The sequence below is a fragment of the Phocoena sinus genome, chromosome 12 (genome assembly GCF_008692025.1).
Source record: "Phocoena sinus isolate mPhoSin1 chromosome 12, mPhoSin1.pri, whole genome shotgun sequence".
Classification (NCBI taxonomy): Eukaryota; Metazoa; Chordata; class Mammalia; order Artiodactyla; family Phocoenidae; genus Phocoena; species Phocoena sinus.
Genome location: NC_045774.1, coordinates 2,702,097 through 2,723,249, shown reverse-complemented (window position 1 = coordinate 2,723,249; position 21,153 = coordinate 2,702,097). Strand labels below are relative to the sequence as shown.

At 52.1% G+C, this 21,153-nt stretch overlaps 1 protein-coding gene across 8 annotated transcripts in view; it reads right to left on the bottom strand.

Moving 5' to 3' along the window:
* RPS6KA2 (ribosomal protein S6 kinase A2) overlaps nucleotides 1-21,153 on the bottom strand; it is a 356,893-nt gene that overhangs the window by 10,838 nt on the left and 324,902 nt on the right. For all 8 annotated transcript variants that reach the window (XM_032650885.1, XM_032650889.1, XM_032650891.1 and 5 more), the window contains 5 exons: nucleotides 14,956-15,086; nucleotides 13,820-13,945; nucleotides 4,126-4,215; nucleotides 2,242-2,400; nucleotides 604-765 (listed from right to left, as the gene is read on the bottom strand). In XM_032650885.1, the coding sequence (XP_032506776.1) occupies nucleotides 604-765; nucleotides 2,242-2,400; nucleotides 4,126-4,215; nucleotides 13,820-13,945; nucleotides 14,956-15,086 (668 nt within the window). The remainder of the gene's footprint in view (nucleotides 1-603; nucleotides 766-2,241; nucleotides 2,401-4,125; nucleotides 4,216-13,819; nucleotides 13,946-14,955; nucleotides 15,087-21,153) is intronic.

Here is a 21,153-nt window from a genome sequence, read left to right as displayed (position 1 = left end):
ATCAAGGAGTTCAGGACCTACCGGAAATGATCCCCAGGAGCCTGAAAAGGGCACAGCACATACGAGATGTGCTGCCGAGGCCTCTGATGCCCTGAGACGAGGGGGCGGGAGGGAGGGCCCGCGGGATTCACGTGCGTTCTCGTCCGCAAATCTCGGCGGAACCCCAGCGGTCGGTCCCATAGCACCTGACTCGCCCCTGGAGCTTTGGGAAACAACCTAGATCAAGAGCTCTGGCACCAAGTCCACGCACGTGCGCTCTCTCCTGGCGCAGCTGCTGGGTAGATTTCTGATCCCAGGTGACCCACTGGCTCCCTGCCCGGTTGTAGGAGAGACGGACGCATTATTTCTCACCGCAACTCCTAACAGACAGGCAGATTTGAGCGAAATCGTCTAGAGCACAGTGACAATTCCACGTGCAAACCTCACCATTACGAATTTTACGAATAGGAAATAAAATGATAAAACAACTGTGTTTGAGCAAAAAGAGACCGAAGCTTCTCATTTCTGCCCTCTAGAATTACTGCTGACGCCAACACACCGAACCGCGCGTGACTCTGAAAGTAGGAAAGGGCCGTCTTCCCGCTGGCTCAGTGGCCCTCTCACCTCCGGGGCAACGAAGTTGGCTGTGTAGCAGGGGGTCATCAGCAGCCCGTTCTCAGCTCGCAGCTGCTTGGCAAACCCGAAGTCACAGATCCGGATGGACTCGGGGTTTCCAGACTCGTCCATATACAGAATATTGCTTGGCTTCAGGTCTCGATGAACGACCTAGAGAGGCAGGAGGGGTCACGCCGGAGCTGGGGCCCAGGCTGGAGCAGGGGCAGAGCGGGGACGCACTCAGGAGATAAGGGCTTATGTGGAGTCGTTTATTCTGGGCAGGTCCTGAGGCAGGAGGCAGTCGGCTGGGATGCTCTCATCTCTGTAGGTCCTCCCCCCTCGCTTTCTCTCACACTGACACTCAACAATCGAGGACCCCACCTAAGCCCCTCGGATGGTCAGTGAGTATCTGGATGAAGAGATAAGTAAGCATGTACCCAAGATCAGGGAGGCCCGCTGGGGCCATCACACAGACACTGGTGGTGAGCTCAGTCACACGGATGGAAGATTTCTAAAGATAAACATCTGTTGTGTGATGCCACGTCCCAGCGGGCAGGTGTCGGGCACCCCAGCGGGTGATGAAGACAGGGAGCCTCTGTCATGCGCACATGGCCAGTGGACAGAAATCTGAGAGCCGCATCTGTGCGGAGTGAGCCGCACGGCGCTCTGAGCACCAAGGACGGGGCCAGAGGCGCCTCAAAGCACAGCGGCTATTTAGGGCACACAGCGGTTTCTTCTGAAGGGGACAGAGGCCGATTGTAAGAACATGTGGTGTGTCTGCATGTGGCTTGGGGCCCACGTGTCTCATTGTCCTGCTAATACCCAGGGAGAGGACAGAGAAGGGAGATTAAAGGGCCACGGCCGGCAGCCGGCTTACGGGGGCTCCGATGGCCGGGAGACAAAAGACTTCGATTCCAGGTCTATTGCCCCCCCTCGTGCAACAGAAGCCAATCTGCAAAACCGTCATCTGCAGGGCTGCTGCTACAGTCTGACCGTCCTGGGAAATGACCATCGTGTGGCCCTGGAGGAATGTCCTGGTCAGACGGGGCTGCATTTTAAAAGCTGACCGCCACACGTGCACGGCTGGCCAGGGAAGCACCGCTGCTTCCTGGGAGGTGCTGAGAACGTGGGGGTCCGGGGCTGAGGGCAAGGGGTCTAGAAGCATGGTGCTGGCTTAGAACCCGGCTGTGCGTGCAGCTTTGGGCGCGATCCTCGACCCTTCTGCGCTCTGGTCTCCTCATCTGTGAAATGGGTGTGATCCAGAGTCTAGAACTGCCCAGACGAAGAGCTTAGCGCAGCACCTGGAAGCCTCAGCGGTCGCTGTCGTTTTACCACCATACTCCTTGGCATTGGTGGAGGAATTCAATTCTAAACAGGGCAACCGAGGAACATTCCAAATTTCCCTTTATCAAGCCCAAACTACCTTTTTGCTATACCTGGTCTCGGGGAGTTTAATTTCTTGACCTAGCTCCTGGACACACAGCGTGTGTGTCTAAAATCATTTAGACCCAAGAGGGACGGTTGTGATTCACAAGGAAGACGAGGACACCTGAGTTCCCAGCTCTTGAGCCCGTGGCCTCTGAGTGCCCCCGGGGTCCCGCTCTTCCTCTGTCCTCCCCGCGGGGCTGCCTGGGGGCGTGGCCTTACCCCCTGGGAGTGGAGGTAGTCCATGGTCTTGGTGATGGTGCACAGCACGTCGCTGGCCTCCCGCTCCGAGAAGTACCTCTGCCGCAGGATACGGTCCAGCAGCTCCCCACCCCGCATCAGCTCCATCACCAGGTACACGAACTTCCCGTCGTCGTAGACCTGGGGGTGGGGCAGGAGAACACACAGGCCTCAGGGACCTCGCGGTCACCCTCGCGGGCCTGCTGGCCACTGGGAAGGAGGGGCCACCCCGGCAGGGCCAGGGGGCGTGTCAGTGCGTAGAGCCTGGAGTCCCAGCGCTCCGCTTGGAGCGGACACAAGACTTCTGTAGAAAATGAGTGAGGATTTTCTAGTCATGCCAGACGAGGCTCTTCTTGGGGAAAAAAACCGCTTTAATGATCTGCTGCTGGGCAGGGCATGGGTCAGCAGCGTGAGAGCTGCATGGATGGATTTAGCTACAGTGAACCCTGGTACTGCCCCGCCTCCGGGACAGCGATGTTCAGAGACGGACAACGCGATGCTGGCCCAGCCCCAAGTGGCAGCGTTCTCCAGGGCCGCGCTTCTCAAACCTTACCAAGCAGGTGGTTGGTGGGGAGCCTGACCGCGGGGGCCCTCTACGCTGCTGTGCTCTGTGCGGGGGACAAGCCCTGGGAGTCCGGGAGGAGAGGAGACAGGAGGGCTGGTCTGCTCTTATTTCAGAAAAGCAGTAGATGAAGAGAGCTTTAGTCATACTAGCGTTAATCTCCTGAACGTAAACGACACACCAAGCCAACAAGCTCTGGGTCTCTGTCAGGCCGATGGCCCAGCAGAGGGGCCGCCCAAGTGCTGAGAAGAACCAGAGAGAGACGGAGCAAAGCACCTGAATACGGTGACTTTCTAGCTTCCAAGCCAGTGATTTCAGAACAAATCACTAAAACAATCTGGCTGGCACAGAGCTCAGTAAAGGACGTAAAGTTCATCTTGTTGTATTTATTTCTGAGTTTATGAGCAAAGGCTCTGCTTTCAAGCATGTGCCCAGGGTGACATCACTCATCCCGAACACAGTCAGAGCTCTTCGGGAGTTTTCAAATTCGCTGATTTCTGTTTGCGGATCTTCACATACACACGGCAAAGGCCAGAGCAAGGGGACTGATCTCGTGCAGGGGAGCTGACTGTGACCCCCAGGGATGCAGCACTTTACGCTTTGCTCACACAAGGCCTGTTTCACGCTTTCCTCAGAACTGAATTGGCATCTGGAAGGCCTCTTACTCCAGGCATTTATGGGGCCCAGAGGAAACTGAGGTGGCCCCAGTATTTTGAGGTTTTGGGTTCACGACGCTGGGATCACTCTGGAGTTGGAGAGGAAGACAAGGCTCTCTCCCCTGCCTGACCCCAGAGGCCCAGCCCTAGGCCCCTATGGATGCTGCCAGGTGCATCCAACTGGCTCCAGTGTGACTGGTCCCTGCTCCCTTCCCCTCTTTCAGGGACAAGGGCCACAGATCGCTCAGTCGGGAAAGCGAAGGGAGCTGGGAGGGGCTCCGGGTCTGGAGTCTCAGAGCTGGAGCCCATCTCATGGGCCCCACGCTCTCCATGACAGCGAGGTGAAACACACCTGGATTAGAATCCACACCAGCTCTCTCTCCTCTTTCACACGTGCGCATTCTGTGATTTGGGAGGAGTGCGGTGCTGTCAATGGGGTGTGAATAAGCGGCCCGGCAGGTCGGGCTACCCAGCTGCCGGGTGACCCCGAGCTGTCCGGGCAGCAGCCCGCTCCGGCTCCGAGCTCCTGGGCGCCAGGAACAGCTGGTGAGCCGAGCGGCCAGCTTGCACCAAATCAACGGTGGCTTCTGGCGCCAGCTGGAGGGACACAAAGCACAAGCGACACCGCTGTTGCACGAAGGCGCTTACGTCTTTGAGGGTGATGATGTTGGGGTGCTGGCCGTACCGCAGGAGGATCTCAATCTCTTCCGAGGGGTCCCTTTTACTCTTATCGATGATCTGAAACAAACAGAGGTGGACGTGAGGCTTCCAGCTGGCGCCTGTGGCTGGGACCCTTTCTGCCCCTCCTCCCCTCCGGCTCAAGCTCAACCACGATAACCCGCAACTGCCTAGGAATTCACGGCAATCCTCGCTTTCCCACTGAGCGGAAGAGACTGACGTTAAAAAAAGAGAGCACCTGCCTCCACACGCTAATGTTAAGCTATGACAGGGCTGGATGGAGAAGGGTGGGTTTGGGGCGCTCACACAGGCACCACCGAAAACAGAGGGCGCTCTTCCACAGGCTCTGGGTTGGCGGCCTGTGCCCCCTGCCCCATCCAAAGTGGGCCTCCGGCTGCCGTGCATCTCTCTCCCTGTTTGGTGGTCGCACGCCGGCAACAAAGTGAGACCCAGTGTGGTTCTCACCAAGAGACGCCACGGCGGCGTGCGTGCCGAGGCTGCGCTGTGACTTACACATACGGACGCTCCTTCTGGCTCCTATCTCCTCCTCCTGGTCTTAGGATGGCAGATAAAATCCTCTTACCCCATGAAAACAGATGGCTTCCAATCACAGGGTGTCATGAATGAAAGCCCAGCTGGAAACAAGGGGTCACCTGTTGGTGGACAGTCACTAAAACCTCTGGGGACAGCTTCCTGGGCCCCAGCTCCTGCTTCTTACGGGGATGGAGCTGGCTGGGGAGGGGACCCCACTCAGGCGAAGGCTACAGCACATGTGTGGGAAACGACACTCAGAAGAGAAGGATGGTTTTTGTGCCTTAGCTTCACCCAAGTTCAAAACATTCGCCATGTGGACGACGTGCAGTCATTTCGCTGCTAGAGTGTGAGGGAAGTTCACTTCCACTCTCTATCACGTCCAAGGCTCTGAGCGGAGGCTTGCGTGAAACTCACTTTCTTCTTTAGATGAACTAAATGCTCAGGTGGCACAGGACCCAGTGTTGGAGCTCTGCCCGCCCGACGCCCTGCCGCCCCTTCACTGCAGTGGAAGACGGTCATGGTGCCCGCGCTTCTCTCAGTTTTAAACCCACTGCCAGGCTCTGACGACATTGGCGCCCAGGACCATGAGCCCCATGACACACGTTGTTCAACAAGGAAAAACCCAAGCTTCTTTTTTTAAAAAAAATAATAAATTTATTTACTTTTTGTTTATTTTTGGCTGCATTGGGTGTTCGTTGCTGCGCACGGGCTTTCTCTAGTTGCGGCGAGCGGGGCTACTCTTCACTGCGGTGCGCGGGTTTCTCATGGCAGTGGCTTCTCTTGATGCGGAGCACGGGCTCTAGGCGCACGGCTTCAGTAGTTGTGGCACGTGGGCTCAGTAGTTGTCGCTCGTGAGCTCAGTAGTTGCGGCACGCGGGCTCTAGAGCGCAGGCTCAGTAGCTGTGGCACACGGGCTTAGCTGCTCCGCAGCATGTGGGATCTTCCCGGACCAGGGCTCGAACCCGTGCCCCCTGCATCGGCAGGCGGATTCTCAACCACTGCGCCACCAGGGAAGTCCCAGTTTCCTTTCTTGACACAGCTTTCCTCCTTTTGTTACTAAAGTTCTAGCTAGGACACTGGGATTACTTCTGTTATTGATAGAAGCCAACACACAATGCATCCTTCTAGAGGAGATTTTTTTAAAGGCTCATTCAGTGGGTGATGGAGGGGATGCCTTAACATGTGGGTGCCTAGGCAGCCACGGGGCAGATCCTTACACTGCCTGGATCACATGTTGACCAACAGGGTTCTAGGACCGTCTCTGCCCCAGCTGCCTGCCGGGCCATTCAATCCCTGGGCTGCGATCCCTTTGCAATTTGAGAAGGTTAAAATCACTAGTGATTTTTTTAAAAAGTTAGTGGTAGATTCATATTTTTTCAAATAAAATTTCATGATAAAGGAAATGTATTTTTAGCACAAATCACAATAGAATAGGATGCAAGATAAACAAGAAAGAGGAAGCCTTTTCTCTATGCCGATGGCCCAGAGCAGGGGGAGGAGGGAGCAGTTATGGGACCAGAGGGGCGGCTGCACGAACAGGGCACCCACGGGGGCTGGGGGCTCTACCCTCCTCCCTCCTGTGGCGTCCACCCCGGCAGAACCGACTGGAAGCCAGAGGGCAGGCAGGGTGGGGTGATGGGGTCCCCAGCGGGCATGGAGGAGAGGGTGGGTGCCTGCCTGGAAGGGAGGCCCCCGGGGAGTGGAGGCAAGCACGGGCTCCTGCACCTGCCCAGCCGGCCGCTGCCTCTCCTACAGTCTGGGCAACGTGGGACCGACACACGGGAGCAAGTTCCGTTCAGACCCAGCGCTGTGATCCTGATCGCTGTCAGCAAAGGCTGACAGCTTCATCCACAAATCTTTTTCCCGGATGTTTTTGGGAGAAAGGTCAGGAAGAAGAGACACAGAGCAGTGAGGTGTGATGACTGGTCCCTGAGCACAAAGCCCAGGTCTGTGGGGTACAGCGGAGCCTGGGGGAGGGGGGCGGTTTGAGCACATTGTTCAGACGCATCCAGGAAGGAATTTCTTCTCCGTGGGGTCCATTTCTCGGGATTGCTATTGTGGGACTGGCTTCTAGTTCAAGCCCTGGCTAATCGAGTCCCGTATCTTGAGAACAGTATTGTTTTATAATCTGGCTTATGCAGCAAAACCGAGGGAGGCGCTCTCAGCAAACATGTTTGCCCGCAAGGCCTCCTCTCTCCATGCCGATGCTCAAATGATGCTGACGGACCACGAGCGGGGAGGAACGGTGGATCTGTCCTCACCCGCAGCAGGAGGCCACCCACAGGTCAGCACCCAACGGGCCTGGCAAACCAGACTCTCACGGGGCCGCTGTTTGACAAGCTGTATATTTCCACAGTCCCTGAAGCGAGGCTGGCCCCAACGAAGGATGGCAGACAACGTGATTCTCCTCAGCAGGTGAAGCGTGTAGGTGGGCATCGGTACATCCTTATTCCTGGTGGCTGAAGGCGGGGGCAGGACTGGTCCAGGCTTCACCACCATCCACGCACTCTCCCCTCTGCCTTTTGGTCTCTGCGTTTGCCCATCTCCCTCTTGCCCATCTCTCTCCAGCGCAGGCTCCCCTCCTGGACACTGAATGGCGTGGGGCTTCGAGGTGGACAAGAGGCGGCCTGAGTTCACAGGCCGGCCGAACACCCTCCGGAGGTGGGCGTTTCTGCTGACGTGTCGAGAGGATCCATACATTTGACACGGGAGGAGTAGAGCACGGAACCCCTTGTAAAATTCAACAGATACCTTCTCCTGTTCAATTACTTTAAACAAATGACACAGAGAAAGGACTCCAAGTTTTCCTGCCGGAAAAAATTAAAATGTCCATGCCAATCAGTTTTCCTTCTAAAAATAAGCTCTATTCACGTCAGGCATCTGTCAATTCCATTGCTTTTTCTGGCTGACAAATTACATACACAGTAGGAAAATGAGCCCAGAAACGCGATGTAATTGTCAACGGTCTGCTGTGAATACCAATTGGGGCTCCTTCTGGAGAGAGCCAGCCCAGCTTCAGCCCTGAGTGTATCAGCCACACTTCACTAGAATTAAGGACTGCACGACACAGACTCCTGTACAATTTCAAGGATCTCACTTTATTTTCACTCGATTCTATTGCTACTTTAATAACACAAAAATCTGCTCCCGAAAGGACACGCAGCTGTGCTTCCCTCCAGGAAAACGTGGCCACGGCTGGTGACATCCATCCATCCCTGAGTGAGCCTCTCAGACAAAGAAGGGGGCAAATGTGCAAGTGGAGCTTTGAATGAAGAGAAGCGTGTGTCTGCATGTTGGAAGATAAAACAGGCCAACAGGAAAGGCTACAGTGACAGAAAAGCTCCCTTAGCTTCTGATTCTTCAGTGACATTCCCCTTTATGCTATGGCTTCTGGTTCTGTGATCAGTAAAATCCCTCCATGGCTGGATTGTGAGTTCCCTGAGAACAGGTTTGTTTTTGCCTGGAACCTAGCACTGCGTCTGCCTTGGAAAAAGTGTTAATAAAAAATTTGTAAAAACGAATGAAAGGAACTGGTTACTGAACAGGGGAGTCCCTGCAGAATGAAATGCATTCTAGAGACAAGAAATGTTCTTTGGAGCAGTCGTACTGCCCACTCGACAATAAAAAAGCCAAAGAAGGGGATGAGGTGATTTCGAATTTGGAGAAAAGCTCCTGATTTATATTTCTCTCTCTCTTTTCTTTTTTTTTTTTTTGGCTGCACCACTCAGCTTGTGGGATCTTAGTTCCTCGAGCAGGCACTGAACCCAGGTCCCGGCAGTGAAAGCGCGGGGTCCTAACCACCGGACCACCAGGGAACTTCCGGTATCTTTCTCTCTTAAATAACATTGGCCCTCGACACCACCAAGCACCATGACGGGGGTGTGGAGACAGGAAATGAGCTGCGAAGAATGTCAGGGGTTACAAAAGCCCTAAAGAAGGTACTGAAGGCGAGGACGATGGGGGAGGACCACATCGGGGTCAGAGGTCAGCACCCAGGCTGGGGAGGAAACCGCTGGGCTCAGGGAAGAGTGTGTCGCCCTTGCGGGAGAGGGCTGGGGACAGAGGAGGGGCCTGAGGAGCTCCAGGAACGGGGCTGTGGGGCCCTGCTGGCCACTGCAAGGATCTGGGCTCCATGTGAGCGAGACAGGAACCACTGGAGAGGGGGATTTATGCAAATGGCAGTGTCCAGATCCTGGATCATGTCAAGCCACAAAGACCTAAAACCGAAGTAAAAATGAAACCTTGTGCAATTTTTGTAAAGTGAGTACAGAACCTTTCATGAAATAAGAACATTATCTTTTCCTTCCAAATACACCTCTCCCCTTTGAATCCTACCCTAACACAGTTACTTTCTGCAGTTCATCGTTGATTCCATTCCAGTCTTATTTTAAATGACAGGTGCATTAATGCCTTGGCATCTATGCAGCATTATGTCACGCTGATTTCAAAGCCCTATACACTTTCACCTCCTACCACTAGCCTCTGGGGCTGGCTACGGAGACAAAGGTGGACCTGAGTTTCACATCAGACTCCTGAGCTATTTTGTCCCACGGAAATAGCTCCGAGAGCTTGTTTGGAGGTTCTAGCAGGGGAGCACAGCTACTCCTATACCCTTGACCAAAGAACGGTCCTCCTCTATCGGGGAAGGTCGTCCTCTTCGACCGAGCGTACAGCTTTGGGAGGGACGCACGTGGAGTGGTGAGGGAGGAAGGGGACACCCGCCTAGCCAGCCAGATCAGCTGAATCAACCCTGGCGATCAATGGGGTGACAGATGTCACAGCCAGATGGACTTGAGGATATGGGGAGGGGGAAGGGTAAGCTGTGACAAAGCGAGAGAGGGGCATGGACATATATACACTACCAAACGTAAAATAGATAGCTAGTGGGAAGCAGCCGCATAGCACAGAGATATCAGCTCGGTGCTTTGTGACCACCTAGAGGGGTGGAGTAGGGAGGGTGGGAGGAAGGGAGACGCAAGAGGGAAGAGATATGGGAACATATGTATATGTATAACTGATTCACTTTGTTATAAAGCAGAAACCGACACACCATTGTAAAGCAATTATACTCCAATAAAGATGTTAAAAAAAATTGAAAAAAGAAATAGCTCCGAGATCTTAGAAAGTAGGGCACATCTGATGTGTCTGAGAGGACGTCACGGTTTTTCTCACTCAGCCATCCTAGCCCAAGGCAGGTGCACTGGGAGGACACCCCCAGCAGGTGGAGGGCGTCAGCACCCTGTCCTCTGAGGCCAGATTCTCCCGGTGGAGGATCCCGGGCAGCCTGATGGTGTTTTGCCACAGCAGAAGGGAGGGACCAAGCCTAGGGACCCAGACTCTGAGTGAACCCACACTTACTGAGTCGCTATTCCATGTAGGCACTGCCCTAAAGGTTTTGTTACGTGGTAGCTAGAATTGGTCTCACTAATTTAGGGCCTGCGCACAAGTATGCAGCTGAGAGCAAATGCAAAATCAGCAATCTTGTTGCCTGGGGTACACTGGGGCAGGCTGCTTGTTGCCTGGGATACACTGGGGCAGGTTGCTTGTTGCCTGGGGTACACTGGGGCAGGCTGCTTGTTGCCTGGGATACACTGGGGCAGGTTGCTTTACGTATATCGGTTAAGTTAAACTCAAATGCGGTTAATATGATGACAGAATAATTATTGTGCAAAATTAGGTACTTATAAGACAGACATAAACTTAAAGCAAGACACAATGGTATTTCCAAGAATGTGAGACCCGCTGTATCCCACACTCTTGAGTTTGGAGGCTGACCGTTAAGGGCTGGCACTGCCGTTCCCTCAGAAGGACCGCACTTGATTCCTACCCCTGCACAGAGGGTGGGAGCCACTGTGCTCTTGGTCTATTACCTTCCTGCTGCCAGAACAGTGAGCAGACGCTCAACAGAGAGGCAAAACCCTGCCTCATCTCCGGATACCAGCTGCTGGAACTTATCTACATAAGATACCCCTTTAACTCTATGCTTTCGGCTGGGGTTCCCAACCTCGGCACCCAGACATTTTGGCTGGGTGAGTCTCTGGGGTGTGTGGGCGAGCGTCCTATGCAGGAGGCAGGGCAGCACCCTGGCCTCTGTGCACCACATACCAGGAGCGACTCCCACCCCAGGCGTGACAGTCAGAAGGTATCCAGACACTGCCATTGTCCCCGGGGTGGGGGGCAGAATCACCCCGATACGACGGCCTCAGGCAAAGCCCGTGTACTCGGGCCACAGGGCTACAGTCCCCTGGGGACCTGCTCTCTTCCTGGTGCTCTGTACTCAGTGGGGAAGTTCCCGAACCCTCCCCGTAGCTGGATGGAGGCCCCGACGGGATTGTCTCTCAAAATGAAACGGACACCGTTTTCCATCCAAGAATCTGCAGAGCTGGGTTTGCAAACTGTGGTGGCCCAGAGAGGTGATGCTAAACTCTAGTGGCTGAATCTCAACGGGGCTTTGGCGGATCTACTCTCAGCCAAGTCACTGGATGGCACCCTTGGTTCCATGTTATATTCGAGAACACGCTGAGCCGTGCAGTTTCTTAGTTCCTCCAGCAGTAAGTGGGGGTACTTCTGCCCATCAAGATACAGAGTAGAAAAAAGCCCAAACACATTTCAGCTACGTTCTACCTGGAAAACGCTGGAAAGGGAACAGAATAGTGACCCTAGGCGGGTTACAGCAGTTTGGGTAGCAAACGGGCTCATTCTAAACACTTTGCCAGGGCACTCCTGCTCTTCCATCTTTGAAGGAAATCTGCCCTCGGATGGATGAACCGACCTGCAGCGCGCGGCTTAAAACGTGCCCCGAAACAGCCCTGGGTCCCGGGGCACTCATCTCACTGGAAAGTCTCTGCTTCTTCCTGTGCTCGGGTAGTTCAAGCATCTTCCAGACAATGAATCATGACCCACCAGAGTCTCGGAGAGGACGAGGGAAAGCCTTGTAACGTCCACCTGCCCAGTTCACCCCGGGAACTTCAAGGCTTGTAAAACAGAAACAGGACGCCTGGCTCTTTGTTTCTCCATCAGTTGCAGCCTCAGCTCCTGGCTTTGCTGCCAGAGAGGCCGGGGCTGAAATTCCCCAGAAATTCCCATCGCGGGGTCTGATCTTTGGGGATCGAGCTATAAGCCACTTGTTGACAAAGCTGATTCAGATGGTATCTTTTTGTGAGAGCTGGATATGGAGACATAAGACACTATTGCCTTTGTCTGGGGATTTATTTTCAGACACCTCCCAGCATCAGGCTGTTTTCTAGAAAGGCATCAGGGTCAGCGAGCTTGCCAAACACTAGACGGGTTTCTCTGCACTCAGTGGAAGCCGCGATTGTTTCTAGGACTGCTGCTGGCCACCTGATAAACTGTCTAAAGAAATTCTGCGAGAAATGACACATGCAGAAAGAATTTTAAGATGCCTATACACGCTTACGAAGTATGTGAAATATATTTAAAGTAAAAATGAAATTCTCTCGTCTGAGGCAGGACTCGTGTCTCCTCTCCATCATCGGCTCGTCTGGACATGGGAACGGCATCACCCGAGCTCCCCTACAAACTCTCCCAAGGATGGGGAAAAATAAAATTCCTCAACGATCCAAATCCCAAAATACATCAGGCCCACATGCCAGTGGCTCCCGTGCAGTCTCAAGGCCCTCTCCCAGGAATTTTAAATCGTGCGATGTTTCCTCCCGTCACCCACTCCTCAGCATGTTCAAGACACTGGGCAGGCTGATGACCACGGACCCAAAGGACCCACACACTGAGCCTTCCTCAATGTAAACATTCTTTTTTGTTTGAGGAATTCAAGATAAACTTGCCAAAAAGCCGCAAATTCCCAACCCCAAAGTAAACCAACGGACCTGCGTTTTTTGGGGCTGGTGACTTTTTGGACAGGGCAGAGCATTTCCTCAGGGCCAGAAGCACTCTGCAGACATCCCAGCAGATACGAGAGTGTATCTGCTTCCACAGAGCGGCCGTGAGCCATGGGTGAGGCGGAACGAGGCCATCGCTTCATCGTCACTGTTTTGAACAATTTTCTCAGAGCTTAGGAAAATCACAACGGACGGAATGACTCCTCTTACACGGCTGCCTGCTGGACAGGCTCCATCTGTCCCCAAAAGTTCTTTGAAGAGCAGGGTAGTGTCATGTGCTCCAGATGAGTTTGGGATAAGCCAGGATGGTCTGGTCACCATGACACCGGCTGGACCTGGGTCCTCAAGCGCCTCCAGGTCAGCTGAGTGGGTGAGTGGTGGACAGACCAGCTCTCGCTCCCTTGGAGGGAGAATATACAATTTATGCTTTTTACAATAATTAGATTACGACTTTAGCAGAACGCTTCAGCTTTTACACACCAGGAAACGCAAGAAACTGGTAACTTGGATTTCCAGATCAAATATTTAATTTAGCAACGATTATAGAAGCCAAAGGCAGGATGGAGAGAGTGCCCAACTGGGCTGTAGTTGTTATTCTTTTCTTATGTATTTACTTATTTATTTAGGCTGCACTGGGTCTTAGTTGCGGCACGTGGGATCCTTTAGTTTTGGCATGCGGGCTTCTTCGTTGCGGCACGCATGTGGGATCTAGTTCCCCGACCAGGGATCAAACCCCGGCCCCCTGCATTGGGAGCGCAGAGTCTTACCCACTGGACCACCAGAGAAGTTCCCTGTTACTGTTTTCTGTTCTTGATGATTCAGGGTAAAACTACCAGCTCTCTCCTTAAGGTTTTGCAAATATTACAAAATATTTGATTCTATTTATTTCTTTAAGTTTTGGTGACTGTAGCTTCCTTTCCCTTCTCCTTTCCTCCTTCACCCCCTCCCTCCTTCTTCCCCTCCTTCCCCAAATGTTCTGCCTGGCCCCCAACTCTATATTTTCCAAAATGCTGAGTGCCCAGAGCTTTTGTTCCAGCGTGTTTTATGTAGAAAGTTACTAAAGGTGGTCAGTACCTACACGTCGGCTGGAGCAGAACATATTCATGATTTGTAAAATAGTTTTTTAACGTGTGACCTAATATCAAAGTCAATGGAACGGCCCCACATCAGAGCTTAGAAGAGGCCGAGGGAGAATGTCTGCGAGGCTGGGCGTGCCCGCCGGGGCCTGGGGCCCAGGAAGCTGCAGATACGGCCGCCGCGTGTCTCACTCTTACCTTCACGGCGTACTCGGCGTCTGTGGCCATGTGCACACAGCGCTTGCATACGGAGTAGGCGCCCACCCCGATGTCCTCCTTGACCTCATAGCCATCGGTGAAGCGGGTGTTGTTCCCGTGTAACTGCTGCAGAGAGAGCGGGTGGGCAGAGAGCGCGATCAGGGGCCTCTCGTGCAAGGGCACCGAATGTGGTGCAAAGGAGGCTTCAGCCCTTGCATGTGGGGACACGGAGGCCAGGAGGTGGTGGCGTCCTCGGACCACAGTCACGGAGCTAGCTGGCCGTGGTTCCAGATCTCAACCCAGCTTCCCCATCTGTCGGGTCACGACCCTGTTCTCAGACACCCAGCACCCTGTGTCAGCTGACCTGCCTGCTTCCCCACAAAGGTCCGAGAGAGGTGAGAGGTCAGACGGCCCTGAGACCGGGTGCAGCTCTGACGCTGGTGTCCAGAGCGGTGTCCGGATGCCGACGTCTGATTGGGAATCTGACCCCCTGACGCCCCCTCGCCACCCTCACCCTACTGACTAAGGGCGCAGAGAGCGTCACCCGTTACAGTGGACACTGCCACAGCAAGTGTCCACTCTAGACACGCCGTGTCTCCCCGGAGGACCTTGGGGAGAGAAGCATGGAAGTCCAACGCCATCTGCTGTGCCCTGCCTCGGCTCTTCAAGGAAACGTGGTCATGATCCCTTCTAAGATTCTCTACCTCTGCTTGTATTAATACAGTGGGAAACTCCTTATAAAAACAGCACCTTCACTGAGCCCCAAAGACTACATTTCGCGATGGGGATTGGTGCCCACAAACCCAGCCACTCTCTCGCGGTGCTGGCTCGACTCTGCACAGCAGAGACCCCCAAGCATGAGCCCTGCTGGGGCTCCAGGCACAGCCACACCACGATGACATCCTTCTCAGGACTCTTTCTGTCTTGAGGACGAACGTGAAGCACGGCTCAGATCACCATCTCGATGACCCCGGGGAGGCGGGGGGAGGAGTTCGTGAAGGAAGTGCACCCCAACTCGGCTGAGACAGCTCTCGGTCCATGGGTCGCCTCAGTGCGGCCACCTCCTTGCCCCAACCTGCTGGGGGCGAGCGGAGTCGGGCTCTACGGGACGCCCTGCACCACGGGGGGCTGATTACCTGCACGATGGGGTGAACCGCGGCTTTGTGCAGATCTTGCTGCGAGGGCTCCTGCGCCAAGCTGGAGGCCACAAAACTGAATCCTCTAAACAGGTGATGAGCGTTGGCACTGGGGGGGACGCCAGGTGAGTCTGCAGGGAACAACCAGAGAGTCAACAGCCACGACGCGGTGAGGTAACCCTGTGGGTGTGTGATGTGTGCGTGTGTGTGCGTGCATGTGTGTGCAAGGCGTGAGGCGTGTGTGTGCCAGGTGTGTGCGCACGTGTGCATGTGTGTGTGCATGTCAAGTGTGTCAGGTGTGAGGTGTGTGTGTGTGTGTGTCAGGTTGCGCACGCATGTGTGTTCGGTGTGTGTGTGTGTCGGGTGCGTGCACACGTGTGTTTGTCAGGTGTGAGGTGTGTGTGTCAGGCGTGAGGTGTGTGTCAGATGTGTGTGTCAGGTGTGAGGGGTATGTGTGTCAGATGTGTGTATGTGTCAGGTGTGTGCGCACGTGTGTTTGGTGTGTGTCAGGTGTGAGTTGTGTGTATGTGGTGAGTGAGAGAATGGGGTAAAACGGAGATCAGACAGGCTGAACCATATGAAACCACACTTTATTCTGGGTGGTGCCAGTGGTTTGATACCCGGCAAGAATACCCAGAACAAAAACTTGAGGGAATCATTGGTCCTCACTTACTAGACATTCATTCTCAGTGGCAACCCTCTGCCCTGCGCACTCCGGACTGAGCCCAGAGCCACCAGCAACCTCGGGGTGAGCTGTCACTCCCGGGCCAGAGGAGGCCACCCTCTGAGTTTCTCAGGTCAGCAGGAACCGGGCACAGGGACGCAGGCCCGGGCATCGGTGACTCTTCTGTCCCCCTGCCCCAGGCCTGAGGGGCTCGAGGGCAGCACGCAGGGTGCTCTGCTCCCGGGGACCCTCAGGAAGCCCTTCAATCGTGACCCCTCTAAGCTCTGTCGATTTGTTTGAAGGCTTGACTGCTGTTGAGATGCGGCTCAGTTCAAGTTTATCATTAAGGAAAACAAAAGGATAAAAGATTGGTGGAGAGAAAATATTTGCATCATATACAACAGACAAGGGACCAAACTCTCTACTATGCAAAGAGCTCCCAGAGATCAATGAGAAAAAAGGAACATGCCCAGAAGAAAAATGGGGGCAGGACTCAGATACCGACTGCTCTCCTACCTGAGAAGGTGCTCAGTCCCTCTAATGGGGGCACGTACACATTTAACCGGGGTAACACCTTGCCTAACAAATCAGCAAAATGTAAAGTAACCAGTTGCATGTAGGTTTGGCTGGGGCTGGACAGTGCGGTGGTAGGTGGGAGCCTAAGCTGGCATAATCTTTGCAAGGTAGAAGAGGAGTTATCTACCAAAGTATAAAATACACCTGTCTTTTGAAGAGCAACTAGACTTTTATGAACTTATCTGACAGAATTACTTTCAAAAGTGCTTAGAAATAAATGTAGAAAATGTTTGTCTTGGTGTAGATATATACTGATACAATGGCATATTACTCAGCCTTTAAAAAGAATAAAATAGTGCCATTTGCAGCTACACGGTGGACCTAGAGATTATCATACTAAGCGAAGTAAGTCAGAAAGAGAAAGACAGATACCATGTGATATCACCTATATGCGGAATCTAAAATACAACACAAATGAACCTATCTACACAACAGAAACAGACTCACAGACATAGAGAACAGACTTACGGTTGCCAAGGGGAAGGCGGAGTGGGGAACAGAATTACTGGGAGTTTGGGGTCGGCAGATGCAAACTATAATACGTAGAATGGATAAACAACAAGGTCCTACTGTAGAGCACAGGGAACTATATTCAATATCCTGTGATAAACCATGATGGAAAAGAACATGAAAAAGAATATATGTATAGCTGAGTAACTTTGCTGTACAGCAGAAATTAACACAACATTGTAAATCAACTATATGTCAATAAAATTTAAAAACAAACAAAATGTGATCTTTAAAAACGCTAAAGAAAGAGAAAAAAAGAAAATGTTTGTCTTAGCAATATTTGTAATAGCAAAACAAACAAACAAACAAAAACTGGAGACAACCTAAATATTCACCACTGAGGAAACCATGCACAAGACCGACAACGTGCATGGGTGCAGGTAACGCTAGTTAAGACTACGATAGCCGGGATGAGACACGGCTGTGTGAACTGACACAAGAGTCTGGCGAGTCAAAAAAGAGAAAACAAGCTGTAGAACGTACACACTGTAGGAAAAATTTTTTTAATTTTTTAAAACTTTTTTTAAACATCTTCATTGGAGTATAATTGCTTTACAATGGTGTGTTAGTTTCTGCTGTAGAACAAAGTGAAATCAGCTATGTATGTACTAAAACACATTACAATAAACTCATAAGCAATATATAACAGTGTGATAACATAAATTCTATCACTTAGGCATTTTATATATATATAAATCTATAATAATACACAAAGTATATAATGTGGATTTAAATTTTTCTTACAATGTACATATGTAAGATTTAAATCCATATTATGTGGAAAACTCTGGCGAGTGGGACTGGAAAGGCCATAGGAGCGGGTGTTTGCTTTTCTACTTTCTACCTTTTTACTTGGTCTCGATACTTCACTTTGATGTGGAAACTATACACTAAAGCTTCCATGGTGCAGCAGGTGGCTGGGGGCTTGGAGGGGTGAGCTGTTGCAGAGAATGTGGGTTTTATTCCTGAGCATTTTATTTTGAGGGAAAGGCGACTGGGGCGCTCCTTCCACACCCGGGAGCTGCACCACGAGCTGCGTGATGTGGGATCTCTCCCTGCAGATAAGCGGCCGACCCGGTGGCCCACACGGCTCTTCCAGGAAGACCTTGCCAGGTGACAGGGGGCTTCACGTGCCTGGCCCACCGCACCTTCAGCATCCTGGACCACGAGGGAGAGGACTCGGGTCTCAGCCCCGTACCTGTTACCTCGCAAAGAGCTCCAGAGTCACCCCGGAGTTAATGAGATCAGAGCTGACTGTGTTTGGAAATAAGCTGCGGGGCTAGAGAAGCTTAATTAAAAAGCACAAGGCTCGGCTGAGTCATTTGTAGAATTTGGAAATGATGCACCGCAAGACAGCAGAGGCAGCAAGTGTGCTCTGAAGATGCTGGGCTTTGCTCCCGGGCTGGCTTTGCGCTTTGCCTTGCTTTGCCCTGCAGAGAACCCTGGCTTTGAGATCTGCCTGCAATTAAAAATCCCCCAGGCTACCGTGTCCTGCCCTAGGTCTGCACCAAGCACTGGGCTGTAGCGTCGATTCAGCCACCGTCAAGCCCTGAGGCGCGGGTTTTAGATGGAAGAACTGGAGCCCGACCCAGGAACTAGTGTGAGCTGTGCAAAGGTTGAGGGCCGAGTGCGTGGAGGCTCAGTTACAGCACCTGGGAGTGTGCGCGTGGTGGAGAGGCACCGTCCGGTGAACTTGAACTGATACACCTTCCCTAGTGAATGGGAAGTCTGTAGATCAAATAAGCAAGGACTTTCAACCACCAAGGAGGCGTGAGGCCCAGGGCCATGCCTTCTGTGCTTGGGCTGCCTCTCTGTGTGCTCAGCTCGGGCTGTTCAGACCAAGAGATCAGCTGAGGTTCACACGTACTTCACGAGAGGCTGTCACAGCCAACACTGGGTCCGTGTAGCTAGATGGTGACCACGTGGTAGGTGGTATCAACGGCATTTAACACGCTTTATAAGTGGCTAGGGAACGCCGATTCTTAGCTCGGTACGAAGAGAAGAGCAAAGATGTGAGCTGGATGAAAGGAAATTTAAAGGTGAGTACAGTCAACCTTCGTTGATCCTAGGAGTGATTTCCGACTTGTGCAATACGTTTCTGGGTCTTTAAATCCTAGAGTGGCATCTCCCATCGGTCGGCAGGCTCTGATGGGCAGCTGGTGTGTCTTCAGGGAATATCCACCAGCTTCAGCATCGGTTTAAGTTAAAAAAGAAAGACTTCAAGGCCACTACAAAAAATTCCAACAGTGCAGCATCCGAGCCTAACGCAGGATGTGGGTTACCCGCTGTTTCAGAATCACGTCACCTCTGCTGCCCTTTAAGAGCCGTGCGCTCAGCTCATGTGCTTAGAAAATTCTACTCTCTTATAAATATATAGAGAGAAGGATTTTTCTGTGTCTCGGCACTTCAGTGACTACCTCCTCAAAGGCAAACTGTGTCCTGCAATAAGTTGACTTTAAGTACAATTGATTGGAGAAATCCAAATAGTAAGGAGTAAAAAAGCCATTTCTGGACGTCATTAAAATGCATGGTGTCTAATTAACATTTTCCTTCGGCTAATAATAAAATAAATTTGAATTCTCTGTGCACAAAAGGTTCATGAGGTGCTAAAAAAAAAAAGCCTGCTAATCACAAAGGCCGACTAGGTCGGTGTTTAAATTCTTCACGGATAACACAAAAAGCATGTAAAGGCGAATAATTTCGAGTTGGCTCTATGAGCATTTTCTTGCTAGGCAGCACAAACGTGGTCTTTATTTCAGTATTTTAAGCACAGAGTCCGAATGACGGAAACCCTCGGTGAAACAGTGCACATTTCATTACGGACCTGGAGGTCGTGTGGGTGGTGGTCACAGGCAGTGTCCTTTGTCAGGGTTAATCGTTTCTGTGTTCCTTTACGTTCAGGTAAACCACAGGAGGAGAAAGAAAGCGACCTGCTCAGGTGAGCTGCGGGCACACCCGGGATGGAATCCCCAATCCTTCCCCGTCTTTCCAAACTCTGAAGCTAAAAAGTAATCTGATTCTGTGAAGTGGTCAATTTCGTCAACATGAAGGACTGACCCCAACACCCAAGAACTTTCTGAGGCCGTTGAGAACTGGAGAAACATTGGACCGTCTCTACTAAAGAGGACAGACCTAGATGTCCTCCACCTTCTCGGCAGCCACGGTACATCTCGCAGCAGCGATTACCCCAGACTGTGACAGCAGGCATCACCCTAGCTCTGTCCCTGAGGACAGTCTTAGTTTTATCTGGGGGCTGCACGAGGACCCGAAAGAAATGAGTGGGCGTCTGCGTCCTGACTCCTTCATTGATAGCCCCCAGAATTTGCTTCTTTCTTGGTCCTGGAGCCCCTGCTGCGTGGGTCAGGAGATGCCCTGGGACCACCAGCGGCCCCATGGATGCCCCCAACCCTCTGTGTTTGCACAGAGCTCACACCCCTAATGTGCCCGCCCCCGGCATGTGGGACACAGGCTCTCACCAACAGCTTAAACCAGAGGGAGCCCAGTGGATTCTCTGTTGCAACTTTATCTACTTGATATTTTCTATCTGACCATCTATTTGTTTCTCATGATCCTTTTTTAATCACAGAAAATTTCAGATGCAATAACAGTGAGAAAAGCATGGGAACCCCCCATGGGCACATCACACAGCCCCAAGAGCTACCAACTGGCTGAACTTTTCCCACCCATATCTCCAGAAGGGGCATGTTAATTTGTTTTTTAGACAAAATCACCATACCTTCACTGGGATGAACTGAACCGTGCCCCACAAAATTCACGTGTTGAAGCCCAATGTGGCAATATTTGGAGAAGGAGTCTTGCGGAGGGTAGTTAAGGTTAAATGAGGTGATGAGGGTGGGACTCTGATTCAGCAAGACTGATGTCTTTATAAGAAGAAGGGACACCAGGGACTTCTCTCTCCTTCTCCTTGAGCACAAAGTAAGGCCATGTGAAGACACAAAGAGAAGGAGGCCGTCTGCAAGCCCAGAAGAGAGCTCTCACGGGAAACCAAGATAAACTTCTCTAGTTGAAGCTGTCCAGCCTGTGGTATTTTGTTATGGCCGCCTGGGTAGACTAGGACAATTACCATATCTAAAAAAGGTTAATATTAATTTATTCATATCACAAAATGACAAATTTTAAAGGGAGCTGACCAGCTCTGATTGAATTTGGTAGACCTTAGGAGTAATTTAAGACGTGTCATAGAGGCTAAATACACAAGTCCATCTGCCGTGCCGAGGTACAGCAGCTGATGCAACTTTTCAAACAGGTGTTTGTTCTTTGTATGAATAAGAACAATAGTCCACACATTAACAGACTTAAGAGACAGGCTCCCTCTTCCCAGAAAACCTCCCTAATTAAACAAGAGATTCTCATTGCCTTGAGGTTCTTTTCTCGAGCTTGCCCGGGTGTGTCCCTCTGACAGGTGGTCACTGGATTGACAACTTAGG